This window comes from Argentina anserina, chromosome 5, assembly GCF_933775445.1.
Source record: "Argentina anserina chromosome 5, drPotAnse1.1, whole genome shotgun sequence".
In the NCBI taxonomy this organism is placed as follows: domain Eukaryota; kingdom Viridiplantae; phylum Streptophyta; class Magnoliopsida; order Rosales; family Rosaceae; genus Argentina; species Argentina anserina.
The window spans coordinates 2,502,688-2,524,804 of NC_065876.1; the positions used below are offsets into that span (position 1 = coordinate 2,502,688).

A 22,117-nucleotide genomic window follows, 5' to 3' on the forward strand; every position below is an offset into this window, starting at 1 on the left:
TCAATATTGTCAAAGCTGGAGGTTGGAGCCTTGGAGGAGATAGGGCTAGATAGCATATCAAATTTACTATTCTCTTTAATTTGATTATATACCTTTTTGTATATATACTGTAGTTCATAATGACATTAAGATTTGTGTTTGCAATTCACGTGGACACGATCCGGGGATTGAGGTTGGTCGATGTATTGATTATTCTCAGAAGTCCTATATATATATAATGCAATTCAGTCAATTACTATTTCCGAATAGTTATGCTGATGGCAATTCAGAAAATTAAACTTTTATATCCAAAACACTTGTAATAGTTCAGTTTCTCACCCGACGTTATAAAACACAACACCATTTATCAGCATGTGATTTTCATGTCTATCCACAATGAGGCTCAAAAATGATCAATCTGTTTCACTAAATCGAATTTAGTTGGTAGCATATTGTACTATTAGTATATGTCTTTTGATTGCAGCATGCAAACAACAGATCGCCATGGGAGAAAGTTACAATCTGAATTGGGTCTACATGACTACAGCAATTTGATGTAAACCCTAACGAATGCAAAACATGCCAGCTATTCAGCTATAGCTAAGAGCATACCAGCTGTGACTCCAACAAAATGTTCATATTGTTTATTTTTATTTTTTATGTATAGTACGTGTACAGTGTCTGCGTGATACTACTCCTGCCCTGGGTTTTATTTAAACAAGAACCATCCAACTGCAATCATAAGTTCGTGACATATGTAGCTGATTGCGTTATCCAGATGGTCAGTAGGTACGTAAGTGAGTATTTGTACATGCGTGATACGTACCAAGCAAGAATATGTGGTTTGGTTTCAAATTCATGCAAGTGATCGATGTACGTATTTGATCATTGTTGCAGAATCGTCTTGCTCGATATTGTGTTGACATGGTATGGCAATATATATCATCTGGAATTCAAAGTGTGACACACTGACACGGTGAATCGTTAAGCCATATATATGTATGTTTAGCTCACCATTACTAGCTAGCTCGTAGATCATTATCCTTACCTTATCACATCAGACCTTGCCATCTTCTATGGATTATCGTCCCCAAAATCCATTAGTAAATGCATTTGCACATGCATACACTACTAGCAAAAAGAGTCCTGACACTGATTTTAATCAGTGAGAATTAAAGGTATTTCACACGGATATCAGTGTCGGAAAGCTATTAGATACGGTGCGCATACGGAATGTCTATCGGTGTACTTTGGAGGGGGGGCTAATAGCTATTAGGCACGGATTTTAAAGTCTGTGTGAGTTGTTGACGTGGACCCTATGAATATCCACGACCATACTCAATTTGTCCAACATGTTTTCAGTGTCAATAAATTTATTTATTCACACTGATATCTGTGTCATACTACAATACACACTGATATCAGTGTGATGTCATGAGGCTTATATCCACACTATTTTGTGTGAGTAGTTATAATACATTTAAAAAAAAATTATAACGATCTTTTACGACACGCTTTACACGCCATATACGATCTTTTACGACATACTTACCATTTTATAACGCACTATGCACGCCGTAAATGTCCTTCTAATTTAAAAAAAATCTAAATAATACCAATTAAATAGCCTGAAAACATAATAAAGGAATCTTTATTGAAAGTTAATATTCAACTCCAAAGTAATAATGATCTCAAATGTAAGAATTCTATAAACAAAAAATGGTCCTAATCGATCTACAGAGAACTACATTTGAAGTAATGAACCTAAAATATAAGCAATGACCAAAATATTATGGCTTCCTGATTTAATTCCAAAGCTGAATTGGAATCCTCTGCCTTCTGGAATACCCAGGTAGTGTGACAAGAAAGCTTTAAACCTTGATAAATGTTGTATAGGCTACAACATCAGGTTGGATGCCAGCTACACACATATTTTTCAAGAATCTGCACTGAAATAAATTGTTATGAGTGTGAAACTATGAAACCTTATATTCCCTTAAGAAGACATCAAATGAGAATGAGAAAAAAAACATTGAGCAAAAAAAAAAAAAAAAATTCCTTAACCATTACTGTGCTACCTGCAAGGCACCCTGAACAGTCCTCTTATTCAACTCCAGGATTCAACGAGCTATAAATAATCTTTGTTTCTGAGGCTTGGAAGTTTGGTTTAGCAGTTGCATCAGCAAGGTTCTCTATCAAATGTTGGAAACCCTGCGTTAGCAAGAAACAATTCAGTGAAGGTAAAATTGGCAAAACGTAAGCTATCAGAATCACTTTCAAGATCAGAGCTCCCAATGAAAATAGATATAGCAAAACAAATATAAGCAAATTTTTTACGTTGATACCAAACCACTCACTAATGCAAACACCTTGTGTACATTCTAATGCAACATGGTATGAATTCAAGAACATATGGACATGGACCAAACCATAACTTAATATGAATGATTCCTTACACAGAAAGGTTTTTGGAAAAGAAAAAGAACCACTACTTGACAAAGTACAGACAGAAGAGCTGTCACCAATGTCAACAAGTCAAGCAATGTATGTGCATAGATATGAATACCTGCGGTAACAATTTAAGATAAACTACAGGTTCACATCAAATCGAACTTACAAAGGAGTCAACGTATCCCCCAGGATTATTAGCAGCCACCCTCTCGATACTAGTGCTATCCAAGCTGAAAGCAAATGGTGACCAACCTTAAAAACAACAAAGATTGGAACAAATTAGGATAGCACATGAATCAGTTAAACATACATGGCAGAAACAAACCACACCTCATTCTCCACTATTAATGAAAGTTCACTGGACGACTTCATTTCATCAGCAGCAGCAGACAAATGCACCCAAGGAAAACACTAAAAAAGAAAGTCAAAATAATTTGTCAAAAAACTTTCACACAATCGATTCATACGAATCAAAAATCAACGTATCAGTGGGAGAGCAACTCATTACCTTATCCAACTCATTCAACAGCTTAAAACTTGCCATAGTCAGCTCCAGAGATTTCCCAATCCTCAAGATAGCAAATATCGACTCAAACCATTTACTGTACCAACAATTCAACACCAAACACAAAACCATCAGAGTCATCCTTCTCGGCCGGAGCCTACAAATATAGGGATGAATTGTGTACATGATGAGAATGAACTGTGTACAAATTTAAATCCAATCAGGAAGAGAATGAACTGTGTACATGATTGGTCAACTGTGTAGAGAATGAACTGGAAGCTAACACCTCCTAATAGCTTATACTCAATCAACAAATCCATCAAAAACAGAACAACAAATGAACAGTCCTCTTATTCAACTCCAGGATTCAACAAGCTATAAATAATCGAGCAATTTCTAAACTAATAAGGTCTTCAACTCTGAAACAGCAAATTACCTCCTATTTCGCAGCGGCATCGAAATCCGAGACGTCGACGGCGAGGTGCTGAGGGAGAACGATGGTGAAGAATTTGGAGAGTGCGGCGGAAATCGAGCACTGTTCGATCTAGAGCGAGAGCTGGAGGAGGGGATCGAAGCATACGGCGGCTCGGAGGACACCAAAGGTAGAGAGGTTGGAGTGAGGGAGGTTGGGGAAGTGGAGGAGGGTTAGGGTTTCTAGAGTTTGTATTGGAATGGGAGTGAAGTAGTCGAGGTTGAGGTAGCCGAGAGAGAGGGAGAGAGAGATTTCAGTGAGGCGGAGGTTATGGGGGAGGATGAGATTTCGTTGGATAAATGGGATTGGTGTGACACTCATTTTTTTTTATTTTTATCACAACACACACTGATTTTTGTATGTATTTTTATCACAACACACTGATTTATATTTTTATTACACACTGATTTTTGTGTGTATTTTTATTACACACTGATTTTTGTGTATATTCTTATAACACATTGATTTTTGTGTGTATTCTTATCACAACACACACTGATTTTTGTGTGTATTTTTATCACACACTGATTTTTGTGTGTATTCTTATCACACACTGATTTTTGTGTGTATTGTTAGTCTAGATATTATGCGTGGGCTATGTATACTCATTGCATACGGTTAGTTGTGTGAGTTGGTATCTCACACAGATTTATGATAATCAGTGTGAGTAAAATCAGTGTGAGAGTTCTTTTTGCTAGTAGTGATATTCTCGCTGGTTTCTCCCACCATCTCTTAACGTGTTAAGATTCAAGTAAATTACCTCTAACCTCTGAGAGTGGTAAACTATAGCAGGTGCCTTCAAAACAACGAGTGATGCACTGTAGTTCAGAGATGCACACTGGCTCACCACTATTGGACCCAAAGGAGCCCAAAACCGCGCACACGAAACTAAGCTCTTTAGAAAACCGTCAAAAGTCTTTTCCATCACAAACACATTTCGGCCTTTCCGGAAGTCAAACACAAACAAAAGCCTCTTACTTTTTCGCCGTCTTCCCAGACACAAACTCTGCTGATCGTCCTCGCTTCTCCTCCAACTTCCGGGTTCGGTTCTTTCATCCAGATGGATTCGGGTCTCACTGATTGGTTCAAGTACTTGGAGGAGGAGTCGTACCCAGTTGCCAGAGACTTCTTGGTTCTTCCTTTGTTTGTTCTCCTCTTCCCTTCTCTTAGGCTCTTCCTTGACGCTTTCGTCTTCGAGGTACCTCCTACTCTTTCAGCTCTTGCTCTGTTGGGTTTCTGGTTATCATTGGATTCATTTTAGCATTGAACGAGCTCTTGTTTTGACTATAATTATACATGTGGTCAAACCCGTATTGGATCGCATTACATGAACACCTTATGTATGGAGTTCATAAAGTTTCAAGCTTTATGTTTGATTCGGTGTGGTGTTGGCTGTTTTTGGTAGAAAGTGGTTAGATCAGAATTGGGTTTAATATGAAATCTGTGGAAAACTCTGTGTTGCTAAGAACTAGGTTTACTGTTAACTCTGTCTTAGCTTGGTGAGTAAATTTTCTTATTCGTTCATGAAAGAATACACGCTTTCTGATTGACTATGACCCTAAATGCACATCAAAGAAGAACTTCAAAATGTTATAATTTGCATTCTGAGTCTGTGTGAGCAGTAGTTAGTCTTGATAGCTAATTACTTCCAAATGACAACTAACTTAGGGATGAATTTTTTGCACCACATTCAAATGTGTTCATGTGAATGTTTAAATTATGAATCAGATGTCAAAGTAAGTACTTCTTCTAGTGAGTAAAGCGGCGAACTTGGTTATCATATTTACAAAGCTCTTCATATGTTCTGTTCACCCTTCTATTATGTGACACCCGCAGAAATAGGAAGGAGGTGGTTTTAATAAATTTCAGTGGATTCTGGGTTTTGCAGAGATTAGCAAGATGGCTAATTATTGGAAAGGAACAGAAGAAAGTTGAGACACATGAAGAGCGGAAAAAAGTTAATAAATTTAAAGAGTCAGCTTGGAAATGCGTTTACTTTTTTTCTGCAGAGGCTTTGGCCCTTTCCGTAACATACAATGAGCCTTGGTTCTCAAGTACAAAACACTTTTGGGTAGGGCCTGGCGATCAGGTCTGGCCTGAGCAAAAGACTAAGTTCGTCCCTTTACTCAGTAGAAGAGCTATTTACTTTGATATCTGATTCATAATTTTTTTTTGGTACAGATTCTTAATTTATTCATTCGAAAACAATTGCGTTTTGTATATCATATGGCCACACATAATTTGACATTTATTTCTTGATTCTCAGATTAAAATTGAAGGCACTCTACATGTATTCAGCTGGATTTTACTTGTACTCCAGCTTTGCTTTGGTGTTCTGGGAAACAAGGCGTTCTGACTTTTGGGCATCAATGGGTCATCATATAGCAACAACAATATTGATTGTGTTTTCTTATGTAGCAAGGCAAGTGTCTAAGGTTTTCTGCTTTTCTCCTGGTGTTCAGACTGCTCTAGGAAGTATAGTATGAAGTTCTCACTTTCTTTCATGGTGCATATCATAATTCTCAAACAAAGGTTTCTACAATCTTGTGTTAAAGTACTATGAAACCCTTTTTACTCATCTTTTCATTTCTGTTTCATCCCTGCAGGTTTTCCCGAGTTGGTTCAATCATTTTAGCCCTCCATGAAGGATGTGATGTGTTTTTGGAGATTGCGAAAATGTCAAAATATTGTGGCTTAGAACTTATTGCCAGTGTTTCTTTTGTTATGTTTGCTCTTTCTTGGACAATTCTACGTCTTATCTACTTTCCCTTCTGGATAATTTGGAGTACTTGGTGAGTTTAATTTCTGCAGATCCTTTGTCTTTATTTTACTTTTTGAAATTTTCTCAGAGAATGTAAACGATATAGTAGATGGATACCTCTTCAAACAAATTCGTAATCAACCCTGAATATGCACGTCCAAAACTTCAAGAACGAACTTACAAACATTAGCATCTGAATTAATAACAGATTCCTCTTTATTGTCCTTATTTTCTGGTATATGATTAACTTAGCCCATCTCTTATCTTATGCCTTTTCCTTTCAAGCTCTACTTTTTTTAACTTATTAACATATACTACAATAAGATTTATTTTTTCCTTTTGGCAGCTATGAATCTCTTTTGAACTTGGACAAGGAAAAGCACATGGTGGAAGGATCCATGTACTATTACTTGTTTAATACGCTTCTAATTTGCTTGCTCATTCTTCATATATATTGGTGGAAGTTGATGGTTTGGATGCTCGTAAAGCAAATTCGCTCATGGGGGAAACTTGATGATGACGTTCGATCTGGTAACTAAATTTCTGTTGTTTTTCTTTTTATATTTTATATGTTAAAGTATCAGTACAAAAATGTATACAGATCCTCACTTGTATATATGAAGAGAAAGTTAAAACATGAATCTTTCCTTCTTACATGGTATTTTCTGTGGACTGTAGATTCTGAGGGTGAAGACGATGAACATGATGATTGACAATATGAAGATACATATAACTGAGGCACCTTTGTATCTCAAGGTTATACTGAAACAGTAACACCACGCTTTCTAGCCTTTTGACTGATTTTTATATAGTGTTTAATTCCTTTCTTCATGCAGATTGAATATTTATATAGGCAAGTGAATCTGTATATCCAGATTTCATACATGCAGGTAAGATTTGTTCAAAGACTTGTCCTGATAAAATGCCAGTGAATTTTTTGAAATTGGATTGTATTACTAATAACCATGAGACAGTTGCTTGAACAGGTAGGATGACGCTGAGAAACTAGATTCATTATTCATGGTCCAAGCCTTGGGAAGCATAATAAACGACCACCACAGATTTCTTTCTCCCTATGGCAAAATTATTGATTAAAGACCATTACTGTTGGTTGAGGTGTCACTGAGCCTGTACTGCTTTGTCATTTTTGGAAGTGTAAAATTACGGTATATAAGTTCATACTATTTGAGAAAGTTGAATCAATTGTTTCATTATATAGTCACTGATTAAATGAACATACACAGTAGACGGCTTTGACCTGATTAATATCTCAATCAGTCGCTCATTTCTTGCCTCCTTCAGCTTCAGCCTTCAGGCAACACTTTCTTTCAGTCATATATTGTACTGCTATAACGTTTAGTTCAAGAAAAACTCGAGGGCATTAAAACAATCAGTTGCATTAAGTGGATCTGAAGCCGGGTGTGGTGGTCCTGGTCACTTTACCACGGTGGCGAAGTTAAGGATTCTGTTAAGCACACCTGCTGCTGGGTTAGTAGGGCTCACCTTCCAGAGTAAGGGAGTTTCAGCGAATCACACCGAGTTGTAGACTACTATTGGTTTGTGTCCTCTTGAACAACTCTGGTCTTTTTTGTTCTCTTCACAAACGTCGCAGAGTTATGCTTAGATGGATTTTAGGCCAAAAGGAAAGAAATAAAACCAACTCAGGTGTTTTTCTTCTGAACTAAAAGATGTACGCAACACAATGAACTAGCTCGTTTATGGAAGGAAGGAAATGATAACTTTACAAACTCTTGGAGTGAAAGACATGATTTCGTATCATGATTATTGTATTTTGACTATTAATAGAATCCAAGACAAAGGAAACTAGGAGTTCTGTATATTACAAATACAAAATCAAATTGTCGAGACACAAGAACGCATTAACAATAAACCAAATGCACATACTGTCAAACCTAACCCAAATAGTACCTGTGAATGATGGAGGAGCTGCTATAAATTCAATTGCCCTATTGAGTCTGAAGTACAAAAGAAGGCTGCATGATAACTGACTTTAAAGAGCTTTGCTGAATTGTGCAAAGTCAGCACATGCAAAGAAAGTTCGTTTCATTCTATTTAATCTCATTGAGAGAACTTTGAAATCAACTTGTCCACATGTATTATGATATCATCAATTCGCGGACGGACTGCAGCTTGTGGCTGAAGCATCCATGTAATAAACTGGTGAAGAGCATCTGGATACGGAGGCTTAGGTCCAGCCGGCCACTTGATCTGCACATTGACTATTGCCAATTGTAGGCTTCCTCCAGATTCACCAAGTGCATATTCGAAAGGAGATACTCCATACCTATATGTCAAGCATTAGGTGGGTAAAATAGTTAGATTGATGATGATGAATTAAGGATAATGATGCTCATAACAATGCAAATTAAGTATATCTGGCAGCAAAACATTAAGATATGAGGCAACACAGATTTTTTTACATTGTCTTCATCATGTGTAGTGTCAGGTTATGCAAACATAGACCTTTGGTGTCACTTCCGAAGTTCCAAGGACACAACAAAGAACCCACATGCATGCCAGATGCAGACATGCATACATGTGTAAAACACAGTTTCTTAAACAAAGCAACAAACACATTCACTAACGAAACAGAAAACAGATCCCATAACGCTCAAATGTACGTAGTCAGGATTAGTACTCACAGTATGGCATATAAAGTGCATCCCAACGACCATATATCTGTTCTCTCATCAATATCTGCCTGGCTTGGGCAGTCCCACAACTCTGGAGCTCGAAATGGTGCAGAACAATGCTCAGATGCCCATTCCTGCATAACAATCAAGAAAAGCAACACTTAGCTGAATGATAGAAGGATTGGATTAATTTCAGTTTATTCCTGAAATTGCAGTTAGCAATTTGCAGTTATTGCAAAGGAACAAAAAATACACACACACATGTACTCATGTAGATAACAGAGTTGATAGAAAAGATATACCTGCAACTGAAGTGCCTCTGAACGAGTGCGAATTTGTTTCCTTGCAGGTCGAGCGCTGCCAAAATCCATCAATATGGCTAGAGGTGGTTGCCCTTTCCGATGAGTAATCAGGACGTTACCAGGTTTGATATCATTATGTGCATATGGTGGTTCAAAATTGTGCATGTGCTTGAGTCCTGCACAAAGCTGTGGAATTGATTTTTCTAAGTTAAAAAGTGTTTGATGCTTCTAACCCTGTTGTAATTACAAAGTAATTCTTGCATGACATAGAAGAACAGCTGGGGCATAAAACATCAAGTCCGAGAAGGGGAAGAACTCAAAGCTACCCTTGTTTTAGACATGCATGTTGTGCATTCCAATTTATTTGCCTTGAGCAGATAACAGCAAAGTGTATAACCCTTCCTTAAAAAGAGATATTGCATCAAACTAAAAGGGGGATAAATAAGATGAAATATTCATTCACCTGCCGGAATATTTGAAGAACATCTGAGGTTGAAAAGAACTCCTTCTTAGTTTTCATAACCTTTGCATTATCCAGTAAAGTTCCATCCAGATGAACAGGAAATAACAAATATGCTTCATGGTTCCAAGATTGGTCTTGTGTAGGCTGACAAAGTAAAATGAATTAATGGGATCCAGGATAAAGCAAAAACGTAGAATATACGCAAAAGAAAAAGAATTCTGACCTACAGAAACCACCCTATTACATAAGTTGATGGGCAAAACATGCTATGTAAGCAAAAGAAATGGTTGGCACTACTTGTATAATGGAAGCTAGATACTGATGTTTTTTTTTTAATTCAAAAAGCTATTTGACATAATAATGAATTCAAAAACCAAGTTAAGGATATAACTTAAAACTAATCCCACTGAATATTTTCAAATTCTATGGCGAGGACATATATGGAGCTGAGTACTAATAATAATAAGAAGCATCTCAACTCAAAGCAGAAAAACACTGTGTTCCAAGCAAGTATAGAATTTCAGGAAGTCACACCTTAACGGAAATAATGGCATGATCAAGAAGTGGAAGAAGATTAGGATGAGTGAAAAGCGATGAAACTCGGATCTCCTCCTTGACCAGCGCCAACTGTTCGCTATTCTGAATAAGAACTTTCTTCATGGCATAAGTTCCATCATCTGCAACAGAATAGTAAAAAAAAAAAAACAAGCTGAAAAACTCACACCCATAAACTTAACTGCAACCACGTCATGAACCAACAATCACTACAAATTTCAAAAATGCAACACCATATCCCAATCGAACAATCCAATACCACACAAGAAACAACACAGTCAAGCTCGACAAATCACACAGCCCAACCATAAATCTATATACAAAAACCATAAATCAACATAAACATGGGTCCCTGTAGCCACATTTTAAGCTAAGTCAAGCAATTTCGATGAAAAATTCGAGTAATACATGACCTAATTCTCCGACAGTACCTCAGATCACAAAACCATTCGGCACTATAACACCAACACTCCAACAAATTCTAATAAATTCAGATTAGTACCAATAACAAATGATTAAATCGTGTCAAATTCACATGTAATTGAAACCAGATCAGAGAAATAGAAATCAGACCAGAAAGGTGGGAGGAGTCCTTGATTTTTTTGGCGAGGGAGGTGGAGGAGGAGGAGGAGGAGTCGGAGACGACCTCCTTGACCAGAAAGACAAAGGCGAAGCCACCTTCGCCGAGCTGCCTGACGATCTTGAAGCGGTTCTCGTTGATCCAGACGTCGCCTCCGCCGTTAACGGCGTCGTAAAGAGCGTTCAGACCAGAGAATGAACACCCCATCGTCGGTCGGTCTTCTCTTTTATCTCAATTACAAATAAAGATTGATAACGAAGAATCAGAGGTTCGGAGCTGAGCTCATGTCAATGGATCGGCGAATTGAATCGGAAACCGAGAGAGAGAGAGAGAGAGATTGAGTGTGACTAGAGTTTATATTAACAATATAAACAGAAAGGCGAGTCACACTCACTTCTTTTCCCCTCCAAATTTTCAGTAACGCTTCAAGTTCTTGCCTTTTATTATCACATTCAATTGATATCATTTTTTATTATTATTATTAATTTTAAGAAATTTAGTTTTCTATAAAAGGACATTGTATCATTTTGTACATGGTATGATGCAGATAACGATTTTAGAAATGAGATTATTTGATTATATAACATCACACCAAGCTGATTATAGAAATAAGATTATCTGATTACAAAACATATGCTTAGAATTAACATGTGATTGACTCCACACTCTAGTTTTTAGTGTAATACACAGTATGAAGATCAGAAGTAAATTTGTCGACCACTATTCTTGTGCCCACCCTTTTAAACTTATGGCATGTGTCTTTTCCCAACTCATATTTAGATAATAATTAAACAATTAGACACATGTCATGAATTTAAAAGGGTGGACACAACAACGATTGTCGGCAAATTTGTTCCATAAAGATCTCTCTTAATGGACCATTCATTTTCATTGGTCAAACCATGTCTAGGGTAGGTATCAAAGCAATTAATTCTGTTTTGGGGATCTGGGTTCTCCTTTGGGTTATGGTCTCCCTTAAACTTTAGAGACGGGTGAGCTGTCCCTATGATCAGTCAACTCCAACATTTCAGGTAAACTCTGCAAGCCAAATAGTATTTCTACCAGTGGTAAATCCAGTAAGCAAAGACTGAAGTTTGCTTAGATTGACTCGCCGGTAACTAAACCAGTCCGGTATGTGAAGAAGATGCATACTGCTAACTATGCCTGATATGATGAATTAGCTCTGCAGGTATCAATGAAGAAAAAGAGAAGGAATATGACTTGCAGTTACAGGATAACGTGCTCATGTCAACCTAAAATGCAAGTGTATCAAAGGAAAGATATTAAGATACAATCAGCTGTTTTTGCATAAAACTATGCAACTGATAACCCAAGATGAATCTTCGTTTAACAATCAACAAACTGAAACTCAGTCAACTAACTCTACGGCGGTGTCTCTGGTTGCAACAATGCCTGCATAGATTGGAGACTTTCCACCTCTGCTTCAGAGTTCAGAGTGCCCTTGGATACGAAACAATTGGAACTGATGAACTGAGCAATGTAATTATGTCCTTGCTATGCTGCCTGCACCACTGTCATCATGGTTGGACATGACCTTGGGGAATATGCGGCTGTTGCTGAGTGATGCAATGTATGTTTCCACCCGCTAGAACAATCTCCCTAGCACCTTCAATTTTCACCACCTGAGCCAACAATACATCAACGTGGGGATTGTTCATGAATAGAGAAGAAACGCTATAATTGAACAATCAACGAGATAGAACATGTATTAATCGTTTTTATGCCAATCCCCTCGTTTGTTGACAATAGCATTGAAAAGATCAAGACCATTTTGTTTCCTATTCTGTATTGAGCCTCGCACGGAACATACTAGTAATAGTTTGTAGTTTGTACAGCAAAAGTAGCTCATAAGAATCACCCATATCGCCAAGTTCAAACTTGAAAACCGTAGAACCTGATATCAATTACAAAGATAAAACTCACCTTACTTCATAGTTTGGAAAGGCTTTAGATAGGACATGAACAGCCTCATCGTCCCATTTCTGGTCCCCAAATTGTGGTGCAATGATTGCTCCATTGGCAATGTAAAAATTCACGTAAGAAGCTGCAAGTCTTGTGCCTGCAAGTCTCGGTTTAGCATCATCCGGTAAAAACAACAAACACCAGACGCATTCTGAAACTTAATATTTCTCCAATCTAACAATGACATGGTAACTAGTTCATGTACAGAAGAGTTAGCTTGAGTAGTCGTGAAAGTTGAATCCAGGTCTTCAATGATTACCTGGGTAATTCCAGCAGCCTCTTCCTCTGTCATGTATAGTGGACCTGGTACATGAAGCTTAATCACTTCCAACTTCCTACCCTTGGCATCAGTAGTATTGCAGAGGACGGTAAGGGCTTCTACAGCTCGTTCATACTGAGGATCCGTTTCATCATCAGTCCAGGACAACAAAACCACACCAGGCTTCACAAAACAGCACATATTGTCGATGTGACCATTGGTATCATCATCCCCTGCCAGCATTTTGATAGACAGTTCAGGTTCAAGTAAGATGACTAACCTGATTCCCTAAATGAAAGACAGTACCAATCATTAGAAAGTAACCACATAGAGTTCTTACCATATAATCCACGAGGCAACCAAATAATCTTTGTCACTCCAAGATATGCCTTCAGCTGATCTTCTATTTCCTCCTTCGTCATATTAGGGTTCCGGTTTTTATTTAGGAGGCACTCTGCTGTAGTGAGGCAAGTCCCTGAAGGAAGAAAGAAGGTTAAGATATCACAGAGGACAACTATACTTGCAGACAGAATGAGCTTTCATATTGTCCTGACTGTTACCTTCTCCATCTACATGGATGCTTCCACCTTCAAGAATCATGGAATGTGGAAACCTTGGAACCTTCTCAGTTGCCAGGATCTGCAGATTATAAGTGTTAGGAAAACATTAGTGTCTCAGAAACACAAATAAAGCAAATATCCTATAAATCAAAATAAGATCTGTTTAGCTCTTCTTACCTTCTGTGCCACAAGGAGGTCAAGACTCCAGTCAGGATAACAACCATCATCAATTCCTACAAATACCATGAAATAAGAAAAAACATTTTATGGAATTATGCAATCCTTGAAGCACCCAAAGTTCTAACACTATGATGCACTAACCACGGAAATACTTTACTATTCTCTTGATTAGAAGATTGAGCATAAAATGGGATTAATGATCAGACAAAGGCTTAGCAACCTACCTCCCCAACTGTTAAATTTCCAATCAATCCCAGCAACCTTTGGCTCTGGGCTATTTCCAATGACAAACTGAAAAAAGAGAATAATAATCAAAAAGAGGTTTCAAAGATCAACACTAGAATCATAGTATCCTGCTATTGAATCAGAATTTCCAGAAATGACTCCAAGAGGAAGCTCACCGTTGGGCCTGTGTTGCGGAACCAAGAATCATTCAAACTCATCTCAATAACCCTGACATGGTCTGGTAGCTGACTTCGTGCGTTTTCCCACTGAGTATTTATGAATTCAAAATTATATCCCTTCCAACACTGATAAAGACCAGTAGATACTAAAGACTCCTAGAGCCTCAACTCTTACATTTACAACTAACCTGAGCAGCACTGGCACACACAGTGACAGGTTCGAACTTTGAGATTGCAGATGCCACCCTAGTGAACGCAGACTGACCAGGCACTGCATTGTTTCTCCAGTTATCTGGACGCTCCTATAACCCATAATGAAGATAAGATTGTAATCAGAGACTGAAGTAAGTATATCAAACTTCTAGTTCTAGATAACAAAACGTTGCTCATTAATTAAGAACTCACTGATCTGATTATCACACACAAAGTACATATACATATCTCACTATTCTCTAACAGCTCAAATTATTCAGATAAAAGCTAATCAGTTTGCACTTTGCAGTGTTAGTATTACTTGGCAATAGCAGAAAGCACAGATTCAAGAGACCCATCAACCTAAAGATGCAAATTTGATATTAATGAATGAGAGAAAGCGACTTACAGGCCATCCAATCCAGCACTGTGAATGGGGTTCCCACTCTGCAGGCATGTAGTATCCATGGAGACTAGGGGTGCCTCCCATATCCATAGCTCTCTTTCTCATTCAATTCAGCCTCAGACCCTCTGAACTGAGAAAGAAGAGGAGAGATGCTCAATGTCTCGAATCCCGCTGAACTGGGTCACTTTTATTTTGGCTCACACTGCTGACTGGATCCAAATTGGGTTACAGACTACTACAACAGAGTTTCATCCAAAACTCAATCTTTCATAAAATAGACCCCACCAGGATTTAGGTTACCAACACTTGAAAGATCGTATCTTTCATCAAGTTCTGTACTTTTTACAATGACTGCGTAGTAAAATTTGGTTGCCGCTGATCTTTTCTCGCCCGTACGTCTCGAACTTGACCAACCAGGCCCCACCATGCGACATGTGTCAATCGGCTAAATCAGTTGTTCGTCCAGAAAATACATAAGGTTAAAATTGTCTTTTTCTAATGTATCTTATTTTCTCCGGCTCATATCCGGGAACTTTCGGATCTTTCCGACGATTATTCCAGTGAGTGATATGTCTAGATCTAACGAAACACTCGGAAACGCGCCGTAAATAGCTGAATACGGACTGAAAACGAAGGAAATCGTTCAAAAGCGTAATAGAAAAAGACAGTTATACCCCCAAGTAAATCTCCAAACCAAAAACCATTCACAACATGACAAGATGCAAGAATCATAGCAGGAACCCTATTAAAAGTCTCCCAGAGTCTACTATCAAAGTAGCAAATACGTCTTCCAGAAATTCAGAGATAAAATTGCGACTGTGACTCAGTTTCTGTATTGGGAAAGGTTCGTTCTTTGTGCCTCAATCACTATTTCTTTGTATTAGATCACCTTTTTCCAGGTGTTTTGATCACCAAGCAAGGACTTCCTTATATCTCTTGGTCATGTAAACAATCTCAAAGCTTAAAGTTCCGAGATTTCATTGAAGTTTGATCCTTCTCTGCATTCAGTTTGTTGCTTTTGCTGATTGTCTTTATAAAATCCGCAAGTAAATAGGCTCTTGTTAGCTAAGTTATAGACTGGCGTTTCTTGATGACTTGTTGTTCTGCGTAACTCTGTTCCACTTATTATACTGTGAATGGAAAATAGTTGCCAATGAAAGTTTCATTCTTTGTTCGTTTGATTACTTTAACAAGGTGAATAGAAGTTTATGAATGCTAGTTAGTTGATATATTGATCTTAGTTCTGACTTTTGAGTATGTCATGTACTCATGTGTCAATTGAGAAGATAAGTTCACTGTCTAAAACTTTAAAGTTCTACAAATTCTGTTGCTTTTTTATTCTTCTCTATGTAATGTTGCCTTTACTGTGTTTGTATAGTGTACCGAGAATGATATAGATTCTTAGCTCTAAATGGGTCAAGATACAAATGCTGGTGCTGAGTCGCCTAGGCCACGTTTTGGTCTGTTGCGAGATCAGGTCCAACTTGTTAAGAGGAAGGACTGTGACCGATATGAAATTGCCCCCATTCCGGATATACTTTCGCTTGAGAAAGGTTTCTTTATAGTAATCCGGGCATGCCAGTTGTTGGCTCAAAAGAATAATGGGTTAGTGCTTGTTGGAGTAGCAGGCCCCTCCGGAGCAGGGAAGACTGTTTTCACGGAAAAGGTGCTGAACTTTATGCCCAGCATTGCTGTCATTACAATGGATAACTATAATGATGCTAGTCGTATCATTGATGGCAACTTCGATGGTAAACACTCTTGCTTGGATCAAGTATTAATTTCTTCAGTTTTCAGTTACTTACTTTTCCTTTAATTGAAGTTTTCTCCCTATGTTCTGCATCAATTTTCAATACCATTGACTGTTTATATTTCTTGAATCTGGAAGTGTAATTGCATTGTTTTCCTCCATCATATGTTTTCCTTTTATCTCGTGCATTGAACATGTGTAGCCTAGAGCACTCACTGCAATGTTTGTAATGCTTTGAAACAGATCCACGCCTGACAGATTATGACACATTGCTTGATAACATACATGGCTTAAAAGCAGGGAAGGCTGTTCAGGTTCCAATATATGATTTCAAGTCTAGCTCTCGCATAGGCTACAGGTAGTGCATTTGCATGATTTAAAGAATCCTTTGTCATGTTAACTTCCGGGCCTCCTTATGTTCCATCAATATGATTGAAAGCCTGAACTTCTGCTGCTGAGTTGTTGATGTTAGATACAAATTTAACTGAATCCTAGATGAGGCTTATCATCTTTAGCCTTCTTCTTTTGTGATTTGCGCCTATTAATAGCTTGTGTGTCATCTAATGTCGCTGTATATTCTTGATCATTCAAATGCTTCTAACAGGGAAGTGGAGGTCCCCAGCTCTCGTATTGTAATAATTGAGGGCATATATGCCTTAAGTGAGAAGCTTCGGCCTTTGCTAGATCTTCGAGTATCTATAACTGGTGGAGTGCACTTTGATCTTGTCAAACGGGTTTTACGAGACATCCAACGTGCCGGCCAAGAGCCTGAAGAAATCATTCATCAGATCTCTGAAACGGTTAACCCTCTATCCTGTGTTAGAATTCTATTTGTTCCTCTTCTGTAACATGCAATGATCCTCATGCAAAGGATTTCTGATGCTTCATATCTATAATTTTGATACAGGTGTACCCTATGTACAAAGCATTTATTGAGCCAGATCTCCAGACAGCACATATTAAAATCACCAATAAATTTAATCCCTTCACTGGTTTTCAGAATCCGACTTATATTTTAAAGGTTGGACATAAATATTTTTGATGTTCAGGTCTTCCTTTTGTATGTGTCAGGTTACACATTTTTATTGCAGCTATTTCACTGGTCAATTTTTCTTATTGCAGTCAAATAGGACAGTGACAGTGGATCAAATTAAAGCTGTTGTTTCTGAAGAGCACAAAGAAACCACAGAAGAAACTTATGACATATATCTTTTACCACCAGGTGAAGATCCTGAAGCATGTCAATCGTATCTAAGGATGAGGAACAGGGATGGCAAATACAATCTCATGTTTGAGGTTAGACATGTTTTAAACTAAATTTCCGTAAGTGAATGTGTGTGTGATTTAATTCTACCAGTGTCAGTGCGTATTTTTAATAATTGATTAATGCCAAAAAAATCAGCTAAAGATTTGTTCCATATTTGATAGGAGAGACTTCTCACACCTCATATGAATGTGCTCCTTTTCTCCTGACATAGTAGTAATTATCATCATTATCTTACTTGCTGCCCTTAGTGTTTGACTCTTCTTCTTTGTCAGCCACCACCACCACTATGCATTACTTCTGTAAATCCAAAAGAGAGCTGCAGCTCATGAGTGTCTTTTTCTTGAGCATAGCCTTTGAAGCATCTGATATTCCTAAAGTGTAACTGGTTTAGTTCTACTCAATAGAAGTTTTGTATACTCATGGAATTGAAAATTTGTGGTAGTGAGGCTTAACCTTGATGCCCTGATGTTTTGTCAGTCCGTAGTCAATTGAAGTAACAATTTGAATATGCCTTTTCATTTCACGTGGAACCTTGGTATTTTATTGAATGAAAGGAATCCAAAGTTCATGTGGAACTATGCTTTGCTCTGCCATTGGATAATCAACCTTTCTTTAAGGCAAAGATTTGAAGATTGCTTCTTGTTGATGGAGGCATGTACTTGCATCCAGTTGCATGTCTGGAAAGTCATTAACTGCTTACATGGTTTTTTTTTATACATGTTTCTGGTGAATATTTCCATAATCCAGTGTTTAAGATTCTGCTGATATGTGCTTGTTCCAGACTTCGAGATTAGACTATCCTTGACAGCACCCGGTAAAACATTTCTGACTAGTTATACCTCTCTTTTCAGGAGTGGGTTTCAGATAGTCCATTCATAATATCACCAAGAATAACTTTTGAAGTTAGTGTGCGCCTTCTTGGAGGTCTCATGGCTCTGGGATATACAATTGCAGCCATCCTGAAAAGAAGTAGTCATGTTTTTTGTGATGATAGGGTCTGCGTGAAAACAGATTGGCTGGAGCAGCTTAATCGGCAATATGTTCAGGTATTGTGACTTTGTGCATTCAGTTATTGAGATTGTTTGGAATTAGTTGGATCTTTATGTATTTTATAATATGTCGTTTTGAAGTAGTCTGACATAATTAGATGGACTGGTTTTTGGGTTTTTGGTATGCAAGCATATGTAATTGCTTATTCAAGTTGGAAACACCAGTTCTGAGATTGACTGATTTCTATTATTCCATCATCTCCTGAACTTTTATGCTCAAAATACGTATATTGCGATCTACTAAAATTATGTACATGTCAGACAACAGAAAATTGTAAACATTTGAGTTTAGTGTAGTTATTACATTTGAGTTTTACCCTAGTTTATGGTCGGCTGTAATTTACATCATCAAGAAAAAGAAAACGAAAGACTACATATGTTGATTTTCTGGGAGAATTTTGCAATGCTTAGCACTAATTCATTGATCTGTGTATGAAGGTGCAAGGAAAGGATCGTCTATATGTTAAAAGTATCGCAGAGCAGCTGGGCCTGGAAGGTTCATTTGTTCCCCGGACTTACATTGAACAAATTCAGCTGGAGAAACTTGTAAATGATGTTATGGTATGACTCTTTCAACTGATCATGCATTCTCCTACTGGTTGATGGTCCTAATGTTATCATTATCATTATTCAGGCCTTGCCAGACGATCTGAAGACAAAACTAAGCATAGATGATGATTTTGTTTCAAGCCCTAAGGAAGCCCTTTCCCGAGCATCTGCAGATAGGAGAAGCAAGCATCTCAGCCGGTACTTTTCATTATCAGTTGTTTGTTCAGAATAGAATGAAAATTTAAAGGAAGGGAAATGGGGTAAAAAGAATAGCCAAACGTATATAGTGAAAATGAAGGCCACACTGAACTAAATGGGGATTCTTAGGTTGTCCTAAGCATTAAACTGATGATGGTTTTTTTATTGTACCGATTAGTTCATGTAACTTACCATTCTCTGCGTGTGGCAGGAGTGTATCACACTCTTACTCAAATCACAGAGACAAGTTAACAAGGCTTGCTGTTAACAATAGAACGTTTGATGGGAGATCCCTGGAATCACCTGCCACACTTTCAAACCAGGTGTGAATGGCTGTATAGTGTTCTTAGTGTGTAGAAATTCTATAATAATATGGATTGTTTGTCACCATAAACTCCTGTCCTGCATCATTTCAGGGAGTTATCACTCAACTTTCAGAACAGATATCTACGCTGAATGAGAGGATGGATGAGTTTACTTCTCGTGTTGAAGAGCTAAACTCCAAGGTCTCGATCAGAAAAACTTCAGCTAGCCAGCAAAATCTGGCTTTGCAGGCTGAAGCATGTAATGGAACCATACCTACGTCTCTTTTTGTTACTGGATTAAGTAATGGTGCGTTGACAGGATCCTTACTGCCAAGTTCTGCGTCTTCTTCACAATTGGCCAAGGAGTCCCCACTGATAGAAGAGGTATTTTCCAATTGTTGGTACTTATAAAGGTGGAGTAACTTTCACAAACCACCTTTGAATTTGATATGTTCTTCTCCAAAATTCTGACAGATACAAGCAATCACACGAAGCCAACGCCAGATCATGCACCAAATAGATAACTTAAGCAACCTTCTTCGAGAGTACACAGCCGAGAGACTTCGCCTAGGAAGAGCAGATAGTACTGCCAGAGTGAATGATATCGACTCCATTGGCATTCCAGTTATACTTGCTTTGGCAATCGGTGGTTTAGGTGTCTTGTTCTTCAAGAGTTTAACTTCCCAAAAGTAATGTATTGCTACGCAGCTAACTTGCAACATACAATCTGACATCATAAAGTACATATAAAACTCACCTTAGAGTTCTGCGTTTCAAATAAGGTTGCAGCCTGCTCATATGACAAAAGGAGGCAGATATAGATTTATCTTTCTGTTTGGCCATTTTGTAAAATGTAAATAGTGTAACTTGAATAGCAGGTTCAGTTATTACTTGAGTACTCAAACTGTTGAATGCAAGTAAGATACGAGTCCAATAGTTGGTTTAGCCGGTCGATCAAATCCATCTGCTCATTCTGCTGTCATTTGAAAGATTCTTACACAGCAATTCTTGGTTTCAATTGGCAATCAAGAGGACACATTATGCTCAAAACCATGTCACTGATGAAGCATTACCAACAGAAAAAGGCTTTCACAAAGAACATCTAGTAAAACAAAGATTTCCCTCAAGAAAATCAAATCTGCTGATGTTCTGCTGCTCAATAGGTACACAAACAAATGCATCACTAAAAAAGGAACAACCTCATACAAGATAGACAGTAGGACACGGGCAAGTAAATCTTTCCAGCCTTCAGAAAAGTGTGGAGGAATAAAGTTCAGAAACTTCTCCCGCAACCTGATCATAGTCCGCCTTTAGCTTCTCTTGTTCTTCTTGTGCCAACTCACCCTTGGTCGGCTTGGTTATCACCAGAACACAGCATGTCGGCCTCTTTGTCGCCCCCGCATTTGCAAGATCCTGAATTATACATTTAGCCTTTATAAGATACTGCTTCTCTAATACCGACTGACAAAAACTACAAAAATTTTGATGAATAAAACACAGCATTATGTCTTGTTATGTTGATTTCTGTTTATAACATGAAAAGATATCCATACAAATATATGTCATCAAACTTCTTGGTTAAACCGAAAACTCACTTCTTTAGAGGACACATAAACATATGGAATCTCAGCTTCTTCACATAAGACTGGAACATGAGTGATCACATCTATAGGAGAAATGTTCCCAGCTATAACACATATTCTGCACACACCATAAAAGGAACGCACGATCATTAAAAGTTTACCAACAAGCCACAAGAGTACCTCAAACAGAACAATCACTAGATTGGTGCCCTTGAAAATTCAGATTAAAAGTAAATAGTTGTATATATGAATAAAATAAGAGAGTACCAATTTCACAATAAAATCTGAGCTCTTTCATTTCTATTCAATCTTTCTAAACTTTGAAAACAAACACAGCAAGAAAACTGACCCCTTTTGACCACGCCTTATGCTTTTAACCACCTCCTTCACTCCTCTCTTCAAGCATTTGTGCTCAGCAGCTACAACACCCAGCAAAAACAAACTCAAATTTATTCACAAAACCAATCACAGAGTAATCTATACGTATCTATACGGCGTACATACCTTTCCGGACAAGCTTGAGAGTCCGCTTCCCGAGCTTCTTCCCGGCGAGCGGCTTCGCTATCGGAGCCAGAGCCTGCGTCTTCTTCTTCTCCTTCGCTTCAGTATCGCTGCCCATCTCTGTAGCTCTCTCTTCTTTTCCTCTCTCTGGAGACTAGGGTTTTTCTGGCACTACAATCTTACGGTGATTTAGGTCATTTATTGTGAGG

General features: G+C 38.0%; 6 protein-coding genes across 10 annotated transcripts; 2 read left to right on the forward strand and 4 right to left on the reverse strand.

Moving 5' to 3' along the window:
• Positions 1-1,609: 1,609 nt before the first annotated feature.
• Positions 1,610-3,528, reverse strand: LOC126794996 (negative regulator of systemic acquired resistance SNI1-like). 3 transcript variants are annotated; one of them, XR_007672210.1, is made up of 5 exons: positions 3,372-3,528; positions 2,939-3,032; positions 2,741-2,841; positions 2,058-2,190; positions 1,610-1,923 (listed from the first exon to the last, which is right to left on the reverse strand). XR_007672210.1 is itself a non-coding variant. In XM_050521803.1 (5 exons), the coding sequence occupies exons 1-4, from the start codon at positions 3,389-3,391 to the stop codon at positions 2,083-2,085; spliced, it is 303 nt and encodes a 100-aa protein (XP_050377760.1). In that variant the 5' UTR covers positions 3,392-3,528; the 3' UTR covers positions 1,610-1,928; positions 2,058-2,082. The 3 variants fall into 3 exon arrangements, 1 of the variants encoding a protein (XP_050377760.1); XR_007672209.1 differs by having other exon boundaries at positions 1,610-1,928; XM_050521803.1 differs by having other exon boundaries at positions 1,610-1,928; positions 2,761-2,841.
• An 803-nt stretch (positions 3,529-4,331) lies between these two features.
• On the forward strand, positions 4,332-7,384 carry LOC126794160 (ceramide synthase 1 LOH3-like). 2 transcript variants are annotated; one of them, XM_050520820.1, is made up of 8 exons: positions 4,332-4,605; positions 5,296-5,519; positions 5,674-5,829; positions 6,014-6,199; positions 6,515-6,699; positions 6,847-6,924; positions 7,005-7,058; positions 7,143-7,384. In XM_050520820.1, the coding sequence occupies exons 1-6, from the start codon at positions 4,468-4,470 to the stop codon at positions 6,879-6,881; spliced, it is 924 nt and encodes a 307-aa protein (XP_050376777.1). In that variant the 5' UTR covers positions 4,332-4,467; the 3' UTR covers positions 6,882-6,924; positions 7,005-7,058; positions 7,143-7,384. The 2 variants fall into 2 exon arrangements, with proteins under 2 accessions (XP_050376777.1, XP_050376778.1); XM_050520821.1 differs by having other exon boundaries at positions 7,155-7,384.
• A 508-nt stretch (positions 7,385-7,892) lies between these two features.
• On the reverse strand, positions 7,893-11,090 carry LOC126794157 (uncharacterized). The gene is made up of 6 exons (XM_050520817.1): positions 10,716-11,090; positions 10,122-10,264; positions 9,588-9,731; positions 9,125-9,310; positions 8,832-8,956; positions 7,893-8,473 (listed from the first exon to the last, which is right to left on the reverse strand). Exons 1-6 carry the CDS (start codon positions 10,927-10,929, stop codon positions 8,248-8,250), a joined length of 1,038 nt encoding a protein of 345 aa, XP_050376774.1. The 5' UTR covers positions 10,930-11,090; the 3' UTR covers positions 7,893-8,247.
• Positions 11,091-12,015: 925 nt separating this feature from the next.
• Positions 12,016-14,946, reverse strand: LOC126794366 (agmatine deiminase). Its single transcript, XM_050521065.1, has 10 exons — positions 14,710-14,946; positions 14,297-14,410; positions 14,106-14,195; positions 13,929-13,995; positions 13,702-13,757; positions 13,525-13,603; positions 13,305-13,439; positions 12,966-13,197; positions 12,672-12,828; positions 12,016-12,365 (listed from the first exon to the last, which is right to left on the reverse strand). The coding sequence occupies exons 1-10, from the start codon at positions 14,809-14,811 to the stop codon at positions 12,261-12,263; spliced, it is 1,137 nt and encodes a 378-aa protein (XP_050377022.1). The 5' UTR covers positions 14,812-14,946; the 3' UTR covers positions 12,016-12,260.
• Positions 14,947-15,451: 505 nt separating this feature from the next.
• LOC126796439 (inorganic pyrophosphatase TTM1) lies at positions 15,452-20,781 on the forward strand. Of its 2 annotated transcripts, none has more exons than XM_050523265.1 (12): positions 15,452-15,550; positions 16,085-16,457; positions 16,700-16,814; positions 17,061-17,256; positions 17,364-17,477; positions 17,579-17,752; positions 18,575-18,769; positions 19,211-19,333; positions 19,407-19,519; positions 19,731-19,842; positions 19,936-20,208; positions 20,299-20,781. In XM_050523265.1, exons 2-12 carry the CDS (start codon positions 16,118-16,120, stop codon positions 20,515-20,517), a joined length of 1,974 nt encoding a protein of 657 aa, XP_050379222.1. In that variant the 5' UTR covers positions 15,452-15,550; positions 16,085-16,117; the 3' UTR covers positions 20,518-20,781. The 2 variants fall into 2 exon arrangements, with proteins under 2 accessions (XP_050379222.1, XP_050379221.1); XM_050523264.1 differs by having other exon boundaries at positions 15,510-15,713.
• Positions 20,782-20,862: 81 nt separating this feature from the next.
• LOC126796442 (H/ACA ribonucleoprotein complex subunit 2-like protein) lies at positions 20,863-22,078 on the reverse strand. Its single transcript, XM_050523269.1, has 4 exons — positions 21,912-22,078; positions 21,757-21,826; positions 21,420-21,525; positions 20,863-21,237 (listed from the first exon to the last, which is right to left on the reverse strand). The coding sequence occupies exons 1-4, from the start codon at positions 22,024-22,026 to the stop codon at positions 21,073-21,075; spliced, it is 456 nt and encodes a 151-aa protein (XP_050379226.1). The 5' UTR covers positions 22,027-22,078; the 3' UTR covers positions 20,863-21,072.
• Between the last annotated feature and the right edge of the window lie 39 nt (positions 22,079-22,117).